The sequence below is a fragment of the Electrophorus electricus genome, chromosome 11 (genome assembly GCF_013358815.1).
Source record: "Electrophorus electricus isolate fEleEle1 chromosome 11, fEleEle1.pri, whole genome shotgun sequence".
Classification (NCBI taxonomy): Eukaryota; Metazoa; Chordata; class Actinopteri; order Gymnotiformes; family Gymnotidae; genus Electrophorus; species Electrophorus electricus.
The window spans coordinates 11477501-11492230 of record NC_049545.1 but is presented as its reverse complement, the minus strand read 5'-3'; the positions used below and the strand labels follow the sequence as shown (position 1 = coordinate 11492230).

Here is a 14730-nt window from a genome sequence, read left to right as displayed (position 1 = left end):
ATAGTCATACATGGTATAACTCGCAGTGAAATGCTTAGATTATGACCACGAATGTCAGTGGTTCCTTAATCCATGGTTTGGAAACCCCTTTGCAACTAGATGCACGCACTGCATTTAAACCATAACAGTGATAGAGTTTATTTTAGGTTCGTGTCTAATCAAGCAAATTTACCAGTACAGGCTAATGTCTGAAAAGAGCTCCTTGTCGTGATAATCCTATAAATCTCTATATGTATAGTATTAAAATAATCGCGGTAACTGGTATCGTTCAGTGATAGCTAGTGAGACCCTGCACTCAGAGCATAAGAATGAACAGCAGAAAATATACATTATCTTGACCAAATCTGCTATACAGTGTACATTCTCTACTACTCAGATTAACATCTACTATTTTAGCGATTTATTTCCCATTTCATATCATAAAGACAGAACGCAAATTTACTTAGAACGAGGTTAAATTTATTGTATTTTGCAAGCATCTAGTCCGTCAGATACTTTCAGTAAATAAAACATACGCCGGGTATTAATATAATCCACCCCCATTGCTTGAGCTACGGGTATACGATGCTTTAGTTGATTAAATTCCGGGTGCTAAAATGTTATTTTTCTTCACGTTAAATCGTTTCTAAATTACGTTTAAATACACACGAAGAGCAACTTTGTGGTTTTGGATGCTTAGACTTTTACGAACATGTCTGCTTTTTAATCATAAAGATAGTTTTCGCTCTTTTTTGCTGGTCATGAAGCTAACCTAGCTCATGTCGTTACAACGATACTTCTCTCACCCTATATGCTGTGGTTAGCTAGCCACGCTGCTACACCATAATTGGTAGCTAGCTAATGGTAGGGACGTATATTGCGGTGTCACATTAACTAGCTAGTTAGCTAGCTAGGTTAGCAGGTTTACACTAACCGACTTTTACACTTATAAAGCACGTTGTTATACTTTTTAATACAGAGGCGAGGAGAGTAAACGGCGTCAAAAGTACGAAGTGACACTAGAAGACGATTAAAAACGATAAAGCTAGCCAGCTACCCAAGACTGAGCAGCAGCAGCAGCTAGCTGGCTAGCTGTGTTTGCTGAACGAAGAGGACTCTTAAAAAAGGAAACCCTGTAATGGCAAACGAGCCGGTCATTTTAAACGTATATGATATGGTGAGTAACTTTGAACTGCTTTATTGTTTAAATAGCCTAGTTACATCGCATCAGTCACGTTAACGCTAAAACAAACTGTTCGATAGAGACCTAACCTAGCTTGAGTTAACACTAGCTAACCTAGGTTCGCTGTTTTGCTGGTATGGTGTGAAAAGACAACCAAATAACGCTACCCATGAGAGGGTAATCTTGAATGCCGGTAGAAAATGCAATGTAAACGGATTGCCATTTATTTATGTTACATTTCATCTAAAGTGAGATTGTTCTGATGTCGGGGTTTACTTACCTCGGGGTGTCTTGTACTGTTTGTATGTAGGCGTGATAGAAAAATATATTCAAAGCAAACAAACCTTGATTGGGGACGTTATTGACATTGTGACTAGTTCTGTTTAATGACTGATAAATGTTACAAATGTCCCAAAAGTGTTGACTTTCCTAATGCTTATTTAAAAGTGTCTGAACTGGTGACTTCTAAGCAGTGTAAATTAAACTGGAAAAAGAATTGAACCTTTTTTCCCGTGACTTTTTATCGCACGTTTTGATCTTGAGCTTTGCACAAAGAAAGCACCATCTAAATGCACTTGTGATAGTGTTACGTTTGTTAACTTGGCTGTAGGTACGCATTTGAAAAGCAGAATTTGTCATTTATATGCTAGACAAAAAGCTTGCTTAGTAATAATGTGAATTTTCTCTTCTCCTTTTGGGAAGTATTGTGTGAAGTTGTCTAAGAAATATTGTTTTGTGGAAAATAATTGGGGTCCTTTGGTTCATTTCACACTAGTAATATAAATATTAAGTATTTAAAAGTAGTTAAAAAAACCTCTAATTGGTTCTTGATAAGTGTGTAGTATCAGTAGCTACAGAAGTACTTCAGGTCTGTTTTGAACCCATATCTTTGTTATTTATGTAGTCAGCTTTCAGATCCTTGTAAAGTACGTTTAACTGGGGTATTTATTCTTGGAAACTACATTAAGGAAGAAACATGCTCATGTGACTCACATTTGATGTGAAAACATAATGTGTAACCTGGTGGACACTATGAACCAGACTAAATTTATTTAAGATATTAGTTTGTTGCATGATGACGATCTAGTTACTGTTGATATCAGTAACACATTTTGTTAATAAAAAAAAACTGTATAGCAGTTGTTTTAACTGAAGTACCTTTTGCCAAAAGATCTCCAGCTTGCCATTATTACCAAGCAAGTCAACCTTGTGACACAAAAATATGGGTAATGAGTTTATAACCATCCACTGGGTTTCATTAAAAATGGACGATAAAATAACATGCAAGCTAAAATGCAAACAAAGTTCACTGTGTGTTTGACTGTACTTTGGAAGATAAGAGGGGGACTGAACATTTTGTATCTAATTCATCATTAGTTAAATATTTGCCTATACCATTAAATGGGCATAATGTATAGAGGCTTTGTCTGATAGAAGCTTGTGAATGGTTTTGGTATAATAGGGCAAAAGCATGGCAAGTGCCAGTGGGCAGATACTAGATACTCAAGCTAATGATTTGGTGGATCAAAGGAGAAAGCAGATACTACTAGAGTAACAAAATCCACCTTTTCTTTCCTTTTCGTTTTTTTTTTTTTTTTGCGGTAATCAATAAAGTAACTCTACATTATGCAAACACACATGCTGCATGCTGCTTGTCTAATTTCTGTCTTGCAGCAATCAATAATACGATTCAGTGCACCATTAAGACCAGCGTTTCCCTTTGCGTCAGACTCTCTCAAGAAAAAGGAAGAGGTGATTCTACTGTTAAAGATTGTCCTGGAGAGTTTTATCCACAGGCATTCAGATTAAAACATTTTAACGCCTATTTTACCCTTTGCAAAATGTAAGATTCTTGGTCTGTGCCCTGTAAAAAGACCCCAGAACACACCCTCATTTAGCTTTTATATTTTACATTTTACTGGGGTAGACATAACGCAGTGCTGGAGAATCGTGAAATATTTACAGAAATGAACTGATGTGATGAATACAGAGTTTGAAGTGTTTATTTACTGGGGGCTGGATATTTGCTCAGTGTGACATCACTTTAAACAGCCAATATACACAGCTTGTAGAATCACAGTTTCCATAAAAAGGTTAATATGCCAAAACAACAGACACTTAACATCAGTTCCTCATCTAGTAGATACAGTAATAGATCAGATAAATGCACACTGACAAGGAGAATACGGTTTTGTTTACTGTGTCCTTTAAGATGCCTGGGTTCTTGTGAAACACATGACGGTTGAGCTCAGCTCAATTTCCAGGCCTGAATCCTAGCAATTGTCACAGTTTTTTCATTTATCATCATGTATGTATATTTCAGAAATATTTTGATTCATCATACTTTGTATAGCAACCACTGAAGTCCAATCCAGTCTTAAACAATCAGTCAAACAAAGGTCCTGTCACTGCATTTTTAGGAACATTTGTAATGTTATTACATAATCTAAATGATCGACATTAAAACTAGACTGTTAGTCACATGGCTACCTCTCCACTGCACCTCCTGCATTCTGGATGAAACCATATGTGTGTTAGTGTAAATGCTATTCCTAGGGTGCACCCATGGGCTATTTTTAGCCGAATGAGCCTTTGCCATCTCAGATATTCTTGTCCAGTTACATACATATTGTGATGCTTCAAGCTCTGGGTCAGTGTCGCCTGCATTTTTGTGAATATGAGAAATTGAATGCTAAAAGGAAATACTTTCAGGAAAGTACTGTGTTGCCAAAGATTATCTTACATGTTCAATCATTTTTTAGCTGGGAATTTGCATCTACACTTTTAATCCAATAAAGCAGAAGGATGACATTAACAGCCTATTATGGCTGCTGTTGCCTAACTGTAGCTCAGTAAAGAGCTTTGCTCTCATTCAGCGTCTGCTAGCATTTTTAATAGCTAATTCTACAGATGTACCTAAGGCTAAAGTGTCTTTCCAGGTGTGGCTCTGTGTATTGTGTAGCATCAAATACAAAATTAATAGATTGATGACGAAACTACCTACTATAGGGGGCAGCACCTACAGTTTAATCACACTGCAACATATGTAATAAAGTGGAGTGAGCATGTATGTACATATAAATGTGGTAAAGAGTGGAGAATAGAGCCAGGATGGCAGAGGGGTGAAGGGAGAAATCATCATCATCATCATCCCCACACCCCAAAACTGGGAACAACCCTGACATTGGGAACAAGACCCAATGTGTTCATGCACCAAGTTCAACACCAAAGCTGCTGACCTAAGCTTGAAGACGACCAAGACCAAGTGGAGTACCTGATAGGCTTCTGGAAGATGTAAATCCAGCACTACATACAGTCACTACTGTGACCATCACAGAGATTATGGAGACTTTTTAAACAAATTGCACTTTTAAGAGTTGTTTTAAGAGAGTGTACTTTATATGGGCTGGAACTTCCAAGGACAGTTGGATACACCCCCAACGGTGGTGCAAAATTACTACCATGCTAAGATCCTGTGGAACCTTCAGATATAGACAGACAAAATGGTAATGGATAAGCAACTAGACATGGTAGTAGTGGATAAACAACAGAAGAGGGCCATAGTGATAGATGTGGTGATCCCAATTGGTGGTAACATCAGGAACAAAGGACATGAAAAGCTTGAGAAATACCAAGGGCTGAGAGAAGAGTTAAAAAAGATATGGAAGGTGAAGGCAACAGTGGTAATCGGAGGATTGGTGCTGGAGAGTGGCTCCAGAAGATCCCAGGAATAACATCTGAGATCTCTGTCCAGAAGAGTGCAGTTCAAGTTATCTTAAAAGCCTTACTGGCCATTTTCTAGTGTGTAGTGATGTTGAACACTTTCTATAGCATGTTACTGAAGTGTCCTGTCTCCTTATTTCATTGTAAGGAAGCTAGTCCCTCTTTCAGTGACAAGATGTGTTTAATAAGCTTTGAGGTAATTGAGGGCAAAGGGATAAGCTGCTTCTTCCACAGCTTTATAGGTAGTGGTGAAAGACTGCTCTCCATCTGTGTTTCTTTACAAAAACCCTCCCTTCAGAGATTAGAATGTTGTTTCTTGGAATATTTAGTTTTTAACGGTTTCTAAGGTTGGTTAATGGTTGGTTGGATTGTGCCTTCAGCATTCGTTTATAGAGACCGATGTTACATTTATGGGATTTAGCAAACTCTCCCTTCCAGAGTGACTTACAAAAGTTGGGAATTTAGTTGTCTACTCAGAAAAGTACCCCAGGTTAGCACAAATAGGTTACAAGTCCTAAAATACCCTTAAACTGAGACACTGCCAGGAAAAAGGTGTCAGTGCTGAAACCTTATATTGAGGGTTATAATGCAATGCTATAAAATAATAATGTTTAATTTTTATATAGCACCTTTCACAGATTCAAGGTCGCTTTACAATAACAATAAAGATAGAGAGAAAATACAAGAAAATTCAAGTGCTATTATTAGATAAGACAGTTTTCTACAAGTGCAGGCTTTTTGTGTTTGTTTCAATAAAAAAATTAAAAAAATTAAAAAAAACGTCCAAAACACGTCCTATGACTTGCATTTCCTCTGACGGTGTACTAGTTAAAGAGATAATGTCTGAACACTGAGTCAGTAGGCATGTCTTTGCTTATAAAAGGTCTAAGTCTGTGGTCATTTTGAATGTGGTAAGTTGTTTCATGGAAGTTGTCTGTCATGATGGAATAATGCAACGCTTATGACACACCTGCAGGATAACGGCCAGATCTGATGATACAAATCCCACTGTACAATGCTACTGTACTCAATGTGCAATGAAAAATGTTATAGCTACAGTACAATGTAAAGTACATGATAGAAGCAAACTCCTGTGTGGTATGTGCAACAGCATACATTGTACTACAATAAACGCCCAAATTCTAAAGAGTAAGATTATATTGAATCAGCACATAACAGTACTTTGTTGCACATCACATCATGGCATGACAAAAGGAACAACACTTATAAAATATGTAGACAGTTGTTCATATGAGTGGGGACAGATGATGCTTGAAGCAGACCTTTCTAAAATAACCTTGTTCTCAAAAATCCATTCTCATATTCCTGTGCTAAGTGTCTCACTTTGAATGATGCTTCACAGTGAGGTGTCTAGTTTTCAACACACAGCTGATCATCTTTGCCCACTCATGAAGCAGAAACAGTACTTAAAAGTTCAGCAATTGAACTTTCAATTATATATTGAATCACAGCCTGAACAGAAGTTTAAAGGGCATTCCTGTTTGGTGTATTAACAACCAGCCTAATACAGCTGATGGCACTGGAAGATAGGTTTGATACTATTTAGCCTAACACATCATCAGCCACTCTTAAAAGTAACTGTATGAAAGGTGAAAGTTTGGAAGCCACAATAACTTTGTTTTTTTTTTTTTAAAGTAAACATTTACATTTTTCCCCCAAGGTATAAAACAACAGAAATTTATATGAAACCAACTTCATTCTATGTTAACAAACAATCTTGATTTGGAAAGAAATCCAGAGCGTTCCTGTAGTACACTCCCTGATCTTTCCCAACTAAGCTATTCTGACACATCCTTTTAAGTATGTTGGATCATTAACCTATTGTATAGTACTGCCAGTTTTTTTTCCAGTCTGGAAAATCACTTGACTTCATTCATTTGGCCTGTAGCAAAGATTAATTTAAAAGCTTTAAAATTGCCTGTAGGATTACCTGTAGGATTGTGTCATAGTTTGGTAGTGTGATAAGAAGCCATATACAGAAGCAACCCTGAGTGGAGGGGTCTGCATCGTCGTACTGCTATGAGCCACACCTTATTGCTCCATTTAGAACGTTCAATATGCCATTTTGCACCAATAGATTTGATTATAGGCATGTACTTACATCATTATATATTTTGCTTTTTTTAGTACTGGATCAATGAATTCACTACCTCTTTGGGTATTGGGGTCTTTCACTCAGGGATTGAGATTTATGGCAGAGGTAAGTTTCTCTCTGCTGCTCTCATTTGGTCAGTCTGCTATGGTGACGCATCATTAATTCTAATTATGTTCATGCTTTCCCTTTTGTTGCAGAGTTTGCTTATGGGGGGCATCCATATCCGTTTTCAGGTATATTTGAGATAACACCTTGTGATGCCACGGAACTTGGGGAGACATTTAAATTCAAGTGAGATTTATATCAGTGTTACATATCTTATGCACATTTGGGTAAAAAAAAAAAGACTAGCACAACGTTCTCATGTCTCCTCTCTTCCTCACCAGAGAAGCTATTGTTCTAGGGAGCACAGACTTCACAGAGGAAGACGTGGAGCGAATCATGGAGGAGATGGGAAAGGAGTACAAGGGTAATGCGTACCACCTCATGCACAAGAACTGCAATCACTTTTCCTCAGCGCTCTCAGAGGTACAGGTTCTAGAAGGACCCAAAGGGGCAAGAATCTATTTCTGTACAATACCTCATTTACAAGTGCTATTGTAATAAAACAAACGGGAATCCCATTCTCTCCCCCCCCCCCCCCCGGAAGATCCTTTGTGGCCGTGAAATCCCGCGTTGGGTGAACCGTCTGGCCTACTTCAGCTCCTGCGTGCCCTTTCTGCAGAGCTGCCTGCCTAAGGAATGGCTCACTCCCGCGGCACTGCAGTCCAGCGTGAGCCAGGAGCTCCAGGGTGAGCTGGAAGAAGCGGAGGATGCAGCAGCCTCTGCCTCCATACCTTCCTGTGCTGTGGCGCCCAGGCCCACCCGCCAGCAGCCACGGCGATAGAGTCTGCTGCCTGGACTGACGGGCCTCAGAGACTGGCCCAGTGCTCTTGCTGCCTGTTCCCCCACCCCTTCCAATGACAGACCTGCAATCCACCAGCAGCGTTGATAAGCCCTGTGCCCTGTGTTGTTTTTTGGTCAAGGGGCCCAGAGACCTATCAGACTGATTTACTGGGGAGGGAAACCCTCAGAGTTGGTTTTGGCAGTGTTTTAAACATTACTGTTTTTTGCTGTTATTGTTTTGTTTTGGAAACTCAGGACAGAAAGACTATTTGTACTAAATTTGTATTATATTCCATTGACTCATCTTGGATTTTCTTTTATTTTGGTAATGTTACTGTTAAGCTTTTGCTGGATTTTCTCACTCCTCTTTCTTGACTGTGTCCCTAAGAAAGCATCTTTTTAACAGGGAGCTTTTGTTTACATCCTGTATTTCTGTATATGTGTTTTTATTACTGAAACCCTGCCACCTGGGCCAAATTGCCCCATTTTTGTAACAACACAACTCATGTCTGCTCACCTTGGTGATTGTGCCTAAAGATTTTTACTGTTACTTGCTCAGAGAGCTCTGCACTCTTTCTCTACAGTTTACCTGTTGGTCTGCTGTGACTAGCAGTTCTTCAAATGTACTTCAGACATTTTACACCTTTAGGTTTTTAGAGTCTTCTATGTACTGGAGGAACTTTGTATTCTATTTGATGATTAATAAAGAAAAGTAATTTTTTTTCTGAAAAACAAATTGCTTATTGTATTACCTTGTATTTAAATCCCTTAGTGTACCAGTATGCCATTCATTGTAGCCCTGAGTGGTTTTGTGATAAAGGGGAGTAGACATTTCTCTCTCTCTTGCCATTTAACATCTGAGCTAGACGTTTAATTCCGTGGGTTGCTCTGTTGGTTCTGCAAAGTGACAACAACGTTCTACTTACGCCTGAGGTGTGGAATAAACTTGAGTTTTTGGTTCATTTTCCTACATAAATACATGCCAAGATACAAACACAAATATCTAGGCTGCCTTTTCCAGTCACTGCAGTTGGCTTACAGTAGGAAAGGTCTGACCTATCAAAACTGAAAGTTCATTAGTCAGTTGCTGGAGAGAAGTGTTGCTGTTATACATATCCTAGAAGCAAGCGAAATGGTTTGCATAACATTCTAGATTTAGAAACTTAACGGTTTTAGTAAGAGTTCATGAATATCTTTGCTGTGCTGAGTCATCTCCGCTGCCTTGTAATGCAAAGTTTTAGAGTCTAGTTATAGTCTCCAAAACTGTTGCCACAGTTGGTAGTTCCTTTGGTGCTTTTCCGCTTAGAGCAGGCGCAAGCGTCTACTGTCCTTAAATCCCTTTGTCATGAAAAGGGAGAGGAATGGGTCCATGAGGGGCCCGAGGTTTAAGAGTGAATTGATGATCAGTCCCAAATATTGTGAGTAACATTTAAATGATAAACACACTGTTTAATGCTTTAAGACAAAGGGGAAATGCAGGATGCTGTAATTGCACAAAAGGATCGTGCATACCTAGAATCCTCTTCTGCTCAGGAATGCATACTGAACCCCTGCAACACCACAGAGCCCTGATGGAGTCCATGAAGAAAAACAGTAGGAAAAGAAATGGGAGAAGGAGGATGGGGAGAAAAAAGAGCACGTATCTGTTCCCAGCTAGCAGTAGGATAGCAACTGGTGCCACCCATAAGGCCACTGAAACCATGGCTGACTGTCTTACTTTCATACAGCAGGCTCTATACTGCAAGCAATCCACTAACAGGTACCGCTCCTACGCAACAATGTTGGTAATTACACCAAAATGGAAGAGCAGGGAAGAGATGCCAGAAATGTGGAGATTTGCATGATGGCGCCTATCGGCCTATTTGGCTGTCGGAAAATACTGAAAATGTAAGAGGTGAGCAGGCTGATGAGGTATGCAGGGACAGCTTTGCCATTACTGGCCTGTTGGCTCATGAGGTCAATGGAGAAGCAGATTCCAGGTAGCCCAAGAGTAAAAGAGACCCATTTAATAATCTGCATGGTCTCAGGAATTTGAGTGATGTTGCCATCTGCGCCATAGCATAAAGTTGCATTTTGGAAAATATCCATGCCCCAGTTGGAATAGAGGAGCTAATTACATTAACCATAAAAGCTGATATTTGCTGAGCTATCTAGAGAGCAGCGATACCAAAAGTAAAGTGCTGATGTCCAAGAGAGTCCAGCTTGAACCCTATCAACAAGGTCCCAGGCTCCATAGCACCAGCAGTTCAGAGAACTTTATGTGGAGTGTGAAAACGTGCTCCTAGGATTAGCCCATAAAGTGTTTTAAAAGATGCATTATATGCCATACATGTTGTTTAAAGGTTTGTTTAAAATATTTTTGATTGTATCAGTAATGGTTCCTGTGGTAAGCAGTTCCAATGAGCTAATACTTTGCCCTGATAGAATAATGATCATTATAAAGTAAATATGTCAATGATCTGAGCCACTTTGTGTGCTCCTGAGGGGTCAGGATGGAAATGTTTGATCCAGCTCATTCTCTTTTGCTCCTTCTTGCTTGCTTTTTCTGACACCTAAAACAATCACACTCTATAAATGATCACGTTTCATGGCCCAAATGAGGATATTTACATCCACAGTCTATTGACTTTGCTTTATTCATATATAATATGCCACATTCTTCACAATCAATGACATTGTGAGCAACTGTATGCATTTTGCACATTAAATGTTACTTACACAGTCTGTAGCAAAGCAAATCATTAATTAAAACCAATTAAATATTGACCTATCAGCAAATACTGTAAATTTCTCCCCTGCCAACTGCCCCGTCTCCTTCCAAAATCATCACTGATCTTATTGTGATATTGATGTTCCTCCTTGATCATCTGGGTCTTACACTAAGATACATGTTCATTTTCTGTTCTACAAAGGGCCAGATCACAAAATTACTGAAAAGAGAGTTTAGTCACAAAGCACAGTGACGCACACTAAGCAGTTTTGAACTGAATGTATTTCTTATAGTACTGAGTACAGTTTTCTTTTTAAATTCCTAAAGTCATTCTTATCATTCTCATTTTTTAATAATTGTATTATAACTTTCTAATCTCCCAATACAGTCAATTTGCCATTAGCCTGATAGGTGATTCATATCCAAATCTATCAGGCATTTCATTTAATTTTTGGTACATTCCTTATGTACGCTAAAGGCTAGCCTTAATATCCCAGTAGCCAAGCTGAATTAAAACCTAAAGAAAATCAGTTGGTCAGAGATATTTTAAATGCCAAGGTGGATTTGGATAACTGTTAGCCGACAATCATTTCTAACTTATGTGAAGTTAAGGTTTCCCTCTGTCTCCATTCTGACATTTCCTGTGCCATTGAAACGTACTTGACATCAGAAAAAGGAGAGAGAGACTGAATGGAATATGAATGTCTTAAGGCCAAAGAATCAGAGATAAGACAGCAAACCTGCTTTTTTCATCATAAACCTTTAAAGGTCATTAAAGGCCTTCAAACTGCAGGCCTTTCTCCATCCATCCCATATCATTTATGTCCTTGGACAGAAATGGCTCCAATGATGTTCAAATATATGGTAAGACAAGAATAATAATTATAATAATTATGACTGTTCACATTGTTAGTGTATATAGTACAGTATAGTCCACCACTGTGACTTCCTGTATTTTTTGTCACTGGATACTGTAGAATTTTAGTTTTTTAACAATTATATAATATTTTAATATTTACAGCATATAATATAAATAAATGATGTAATGATGCTAAAGGCGAATATAGCACCTGCCTATGGGGAGATCTTTTATGAAAACGGTTCTCGGTTGCCTCTAGTGTCTGGAAGAAGTATCAATCTGTATCATGGTCACCTTCGAAAAATACTTCAACCGATTTAAATATATCCCATACTATACATTTACTTTGTTTTTCCTTCACTGGAAATTTGCTAAATACGATGTCAATAAAGGATGGATTTGGATTTAGCAAGTAGAGAAGGCTGAGTAGATACCAAGCTCCCAACTAATCCCAACACTCCCAACTAAACACGGAAACAGGCTTCGTCGTAATCTCCACATTTCACGCTTGTCATTTCGATGGTGAAGTAGAGCTGTGCTAGAAGGCCTGGTTTGATGGCAGGACTTGTTCGGGTGGGGGGGGGGGGGGGGTCATATTTAGGTCTGGAGCAAGCAATGCACCCGCTGGAGCTGGGACTGAGACAAAATGAGCTGGTGCACCTGCTCCTGTCCCCGGGGACAAGGCACCATCACGCGGCCGACCAGCACCGCATCTCCCTTCCTCTCCTCCTTAGCCTGGGAGAGAGACAGAGAACCCTACGGTTGGCGGGGAGGCAGAGGGCAGGGTTGTTAGCACGAGCGCCACCTCAGTGTGACTTACCTTCACAAAGGTGCTGCGGGGGAAGATAGCAAAGTCGGACAAAACCTGAGCGCCAGGTCGCTGGGACACCACGTGTTCGGCCACCTCGTCCTGAATCAGAGAGAGACGTGCATCTGGCTGAGGTAATCACATATCCTTGTGGTTATTTACATAAGGGCTTTGAACATTGCTTTTACCTTCAGTCTGTCGAGAGTGTCACTAAGAGACTCTAGCCTTGCTGTTTGCTCTAAGAGCTGGGCACTAGGACTCACTGTACAAAATAAAAATAAATAAATAATGTTATGTTGTATTCATGTGTATTTACATGTCTGGGAAAACAAGTGCCATTTTGAGCATATTATACTCACTAACCAGGAGATTTTCCAGTGATGTCCACCACTTTGACATTGGCACTCATCTGCAGGAGCGTTTCCAGCAGTTGATCAGTTTTGCGGTAGAGGGCGCTGGAGAGCACCTCCGGTCTACAGCCCTCTCTCCAGCCCAGCTTGGGAACATTCAGTGGAGGCAGGGAAGCTAACTGAGCCCTCATCTTCTCTGCCTAGAGAAACAACCGTTTACACAGAGACCCATGGGGGTCAGAATTTTTTCCTGATATTCAGAACCAGTTTACCCACAATACAACTTTAGCCCTTGAAACTCTGCAACAAGGCTGGGCTTACCCAGCCACCGAGGAGCATATTTCTCACTGAGTGCAAAAATGTGGAGTGAAGCATATTTACATGCACGGGTGAATGGGTATCTGAGGGTACCTTCAAGAGGTTGTTTTCATTCTTCAGGCGCTTTATGCTGAGTCTTTGAGCTTCAATCTGTTGAGTCAGCAAGGGGGAATCTATCACCTGCATACCCCCAGCAGCACAAACTCCTGTAGCACCTACATACGCAAACAGATCAAATTACACACACACACACACACACACACACACACACACACACACACACACACACACACACACACACACACACACACACACACACACATCTATTGGCGAAGGAAGAGAGCCTTTGTGTTATCCAATGTCATGCAACTATCATCTTAAGTAGACTATTCTGAGGAGCTGTCATTAAAAAAAATGTTTCATGAGCTGGATGTAGTCTGATCATGAATTCATGAAGCAGAAAATGTGTGTGGCATTACACCTAAATGAGTATTAATGAGCCTGTAGGGCTTTGTATGGATCTATAATGGGCCTGAGTTTGTATGGGTCTGTATGAGTCTGAACGGGTCTGTATAAGTAGGCATGGGTCTATTCCATGCATGACGTGCAGGACACTCATGCAGATACAGTGTCAGGGGAGGGGTGGGGAGGAGAAGTATAGAGGCAGCGAGTGAGCACTGAATGAGAGAGACTGGCAATAGTTTACCTTTCTGTTCCTCTGGATGGGAGAAAGGCAAATGACACATTATATTAAATAAAAGGGGAAATGAATGACAGACACAGTGTCAGAGAAACAGAATCAGCCTTTGGGGTGTCGTTAGATAACCTGATCTAGGCTACTGTAGATTCTGTATGTTACTACACTTTTATATGTAATGTTCTCTACTCATTTTCGCTCACCAGTTGAGATGGCGCCAGTCACAAAGGATGCAATGCCGGAGGCGGGACTTCCTCTCAGACCCTCAATAGTAATCTTTGATTGGCTGTGTATCCGCTGCCTTAGCTCTGTCTTCTCAGCCTCAAGTTGATCAATATCAGCCTGCAGAGCATCCATGGTTTCTTCAAATTCCCTACAGCACATACAGCAACAAATGTTTGATAAACAAATGGTTGTTGTTACCATAAAATATTCCATCAGTTTAGATATTTTTATTATACAAACAACCAAAAGAATGACATTTATTGGAAGAACGAAAGCAAGGGCAAGCCAGAGCTTTTTCTACGCCTTGTACAGTGTAGTCTGTGCCCACTGCTGAATTCTAGTGTCTCCAGTGTGGTGCAGCTCCGTTCTCTTACTTCTCCTTTTTCTTCAGGAGTGCCTGGGTCTCGCTCAGAACAGACTGAATTTTCTCCACACGTTCATCTGCATCCTTCGACGCACTATCCAGCTTCTTCTCCAGTAGACTCAGACGCACGCTGGCCTCACTCAGCTCCTCACCCTACATGCAACAGGGGTTCACAGGTTCACAGGCCATAAGGATTCTCAACGTCATAATCTATCTACATTTTACATTCATGGCACTTGGCAAACGTTCTTATCCAGAGTGACTTACACGTGTCTAGTGGTGTCTAGTTGTTTAGACTCCTAATGAATGACGCATGTATGCTAATATATTGTGTGTGTGTGTGTATATATATATATATATATGTGTGTGTGTGTGTGTGTGTGTGTGTATACCTTTATTTTGAGAGATTTCTTCAGCTCTTTGATGACGGTCTCTCTGTCCTCCAGTTTGAGGCCAAGTCCCTCAGCATCTGTGATCTCCGCCCTCAGGGCAGCTGCTCGCACATCCACTGGA

The 14730-nt window shown here is 40.1% G+C and overlaps 2 protein-coding genes across 5 annotated transcripts in view; one reads left to right on the top strand and one right to left on the bottom strand.

Annotated features, from left to right (window-relative positions):
• The first annotated feature begins 538 nt into the window (after positions 1-538).
• Positions 539-12040, top strand: desi2 (desumoylating isopeptidase 2). Its single transcript, XM_035531339.1, has 6 exons — positions 539-843; positions 959-1156; positions 7034-7106; positions 7199-7292; positions 7388-7529; positions 7651-12040. Exons 2-6 carry the CDS (start codon positions 1118-1120, stop codon positions 7885-7887), a joined length of 585 nt encoding a protein of 194 aa, XP_035387232.1. The 5' UTR covers positions 539-843; positions 959-1117; the 3' UTR covers positions 7888-12040.
• dctn1b (dynactin 1b) overlaps positions 12037-14730 on the bottom strand; it is a 29341-nt gene continuing 26647 nt past the window's right edge. For 2 of the 4 annotated variants that reach the window (XM_027023577.2, XM_027023574.2), the window contains exons 23-31: positions 14610-14730; positions 14228-14370; positions 13832-14001; positions 13638-13649; positions 13025-13146; positions 12627-12813; positions 12452-12525; positions 12276-12365; positions 12037-12190 (exon numbers count right to left, since the gene is read on the bottom strand). The exon at positions 14610-14730 is cut by the window's right edge and continues 5 nt beyond it. In XM_027023577.2, the coding sequence (XP_026879378.2) occupies positions 12053-12190; positions 12276-12365; positions 12452-12525; positions 12627-12813; positions 13025-13146; positions 13638-13649; positions 13832-14001; positions 14228-14370; positions 14610-14730 (1057 nt within the window). In that variant the 3' untranslated portion in view covers positions 12037-12052. The remainder of the gene's footprint in view (positions 12191-12275; positions 12366-12451; positions 12526-12626; positions 12814-13024; positions 13147-13637; positions 13650-13831; positions 14002-14227; positions 14371-14609) is intronic. The other 2 variants (XM_027023575.2, XM_027023578.2) reach the window with 1 other exon arrangement.

What these genes read in the sequence shown, in the direction of transcription:
- desi2 (XM_035531339.1), top strand. Translation starts at nt 1,118, where the DNA reads ATGGCAAACGAGCCGGTCATTTTAAACGTATATGATATG. An exon ending in TTTTAAACGTATATGATATG is followed by an intron (nt 1,157 to 7,033) that starts GTGAGTAACTTT and finishes TGCTTTTTTTAG; the next exon opens with TACTGGATCAATGAATTCAC. An exon ending in TTTCCTCAGCGCTCTCAGAG is followed by an intron (nt 7,530 to 7,650) that starts GTACAGGTTCTA and finishes CCCCCCCGGAAG; the next exon opens with ATCCTTTGTGGCCGTGAAAT.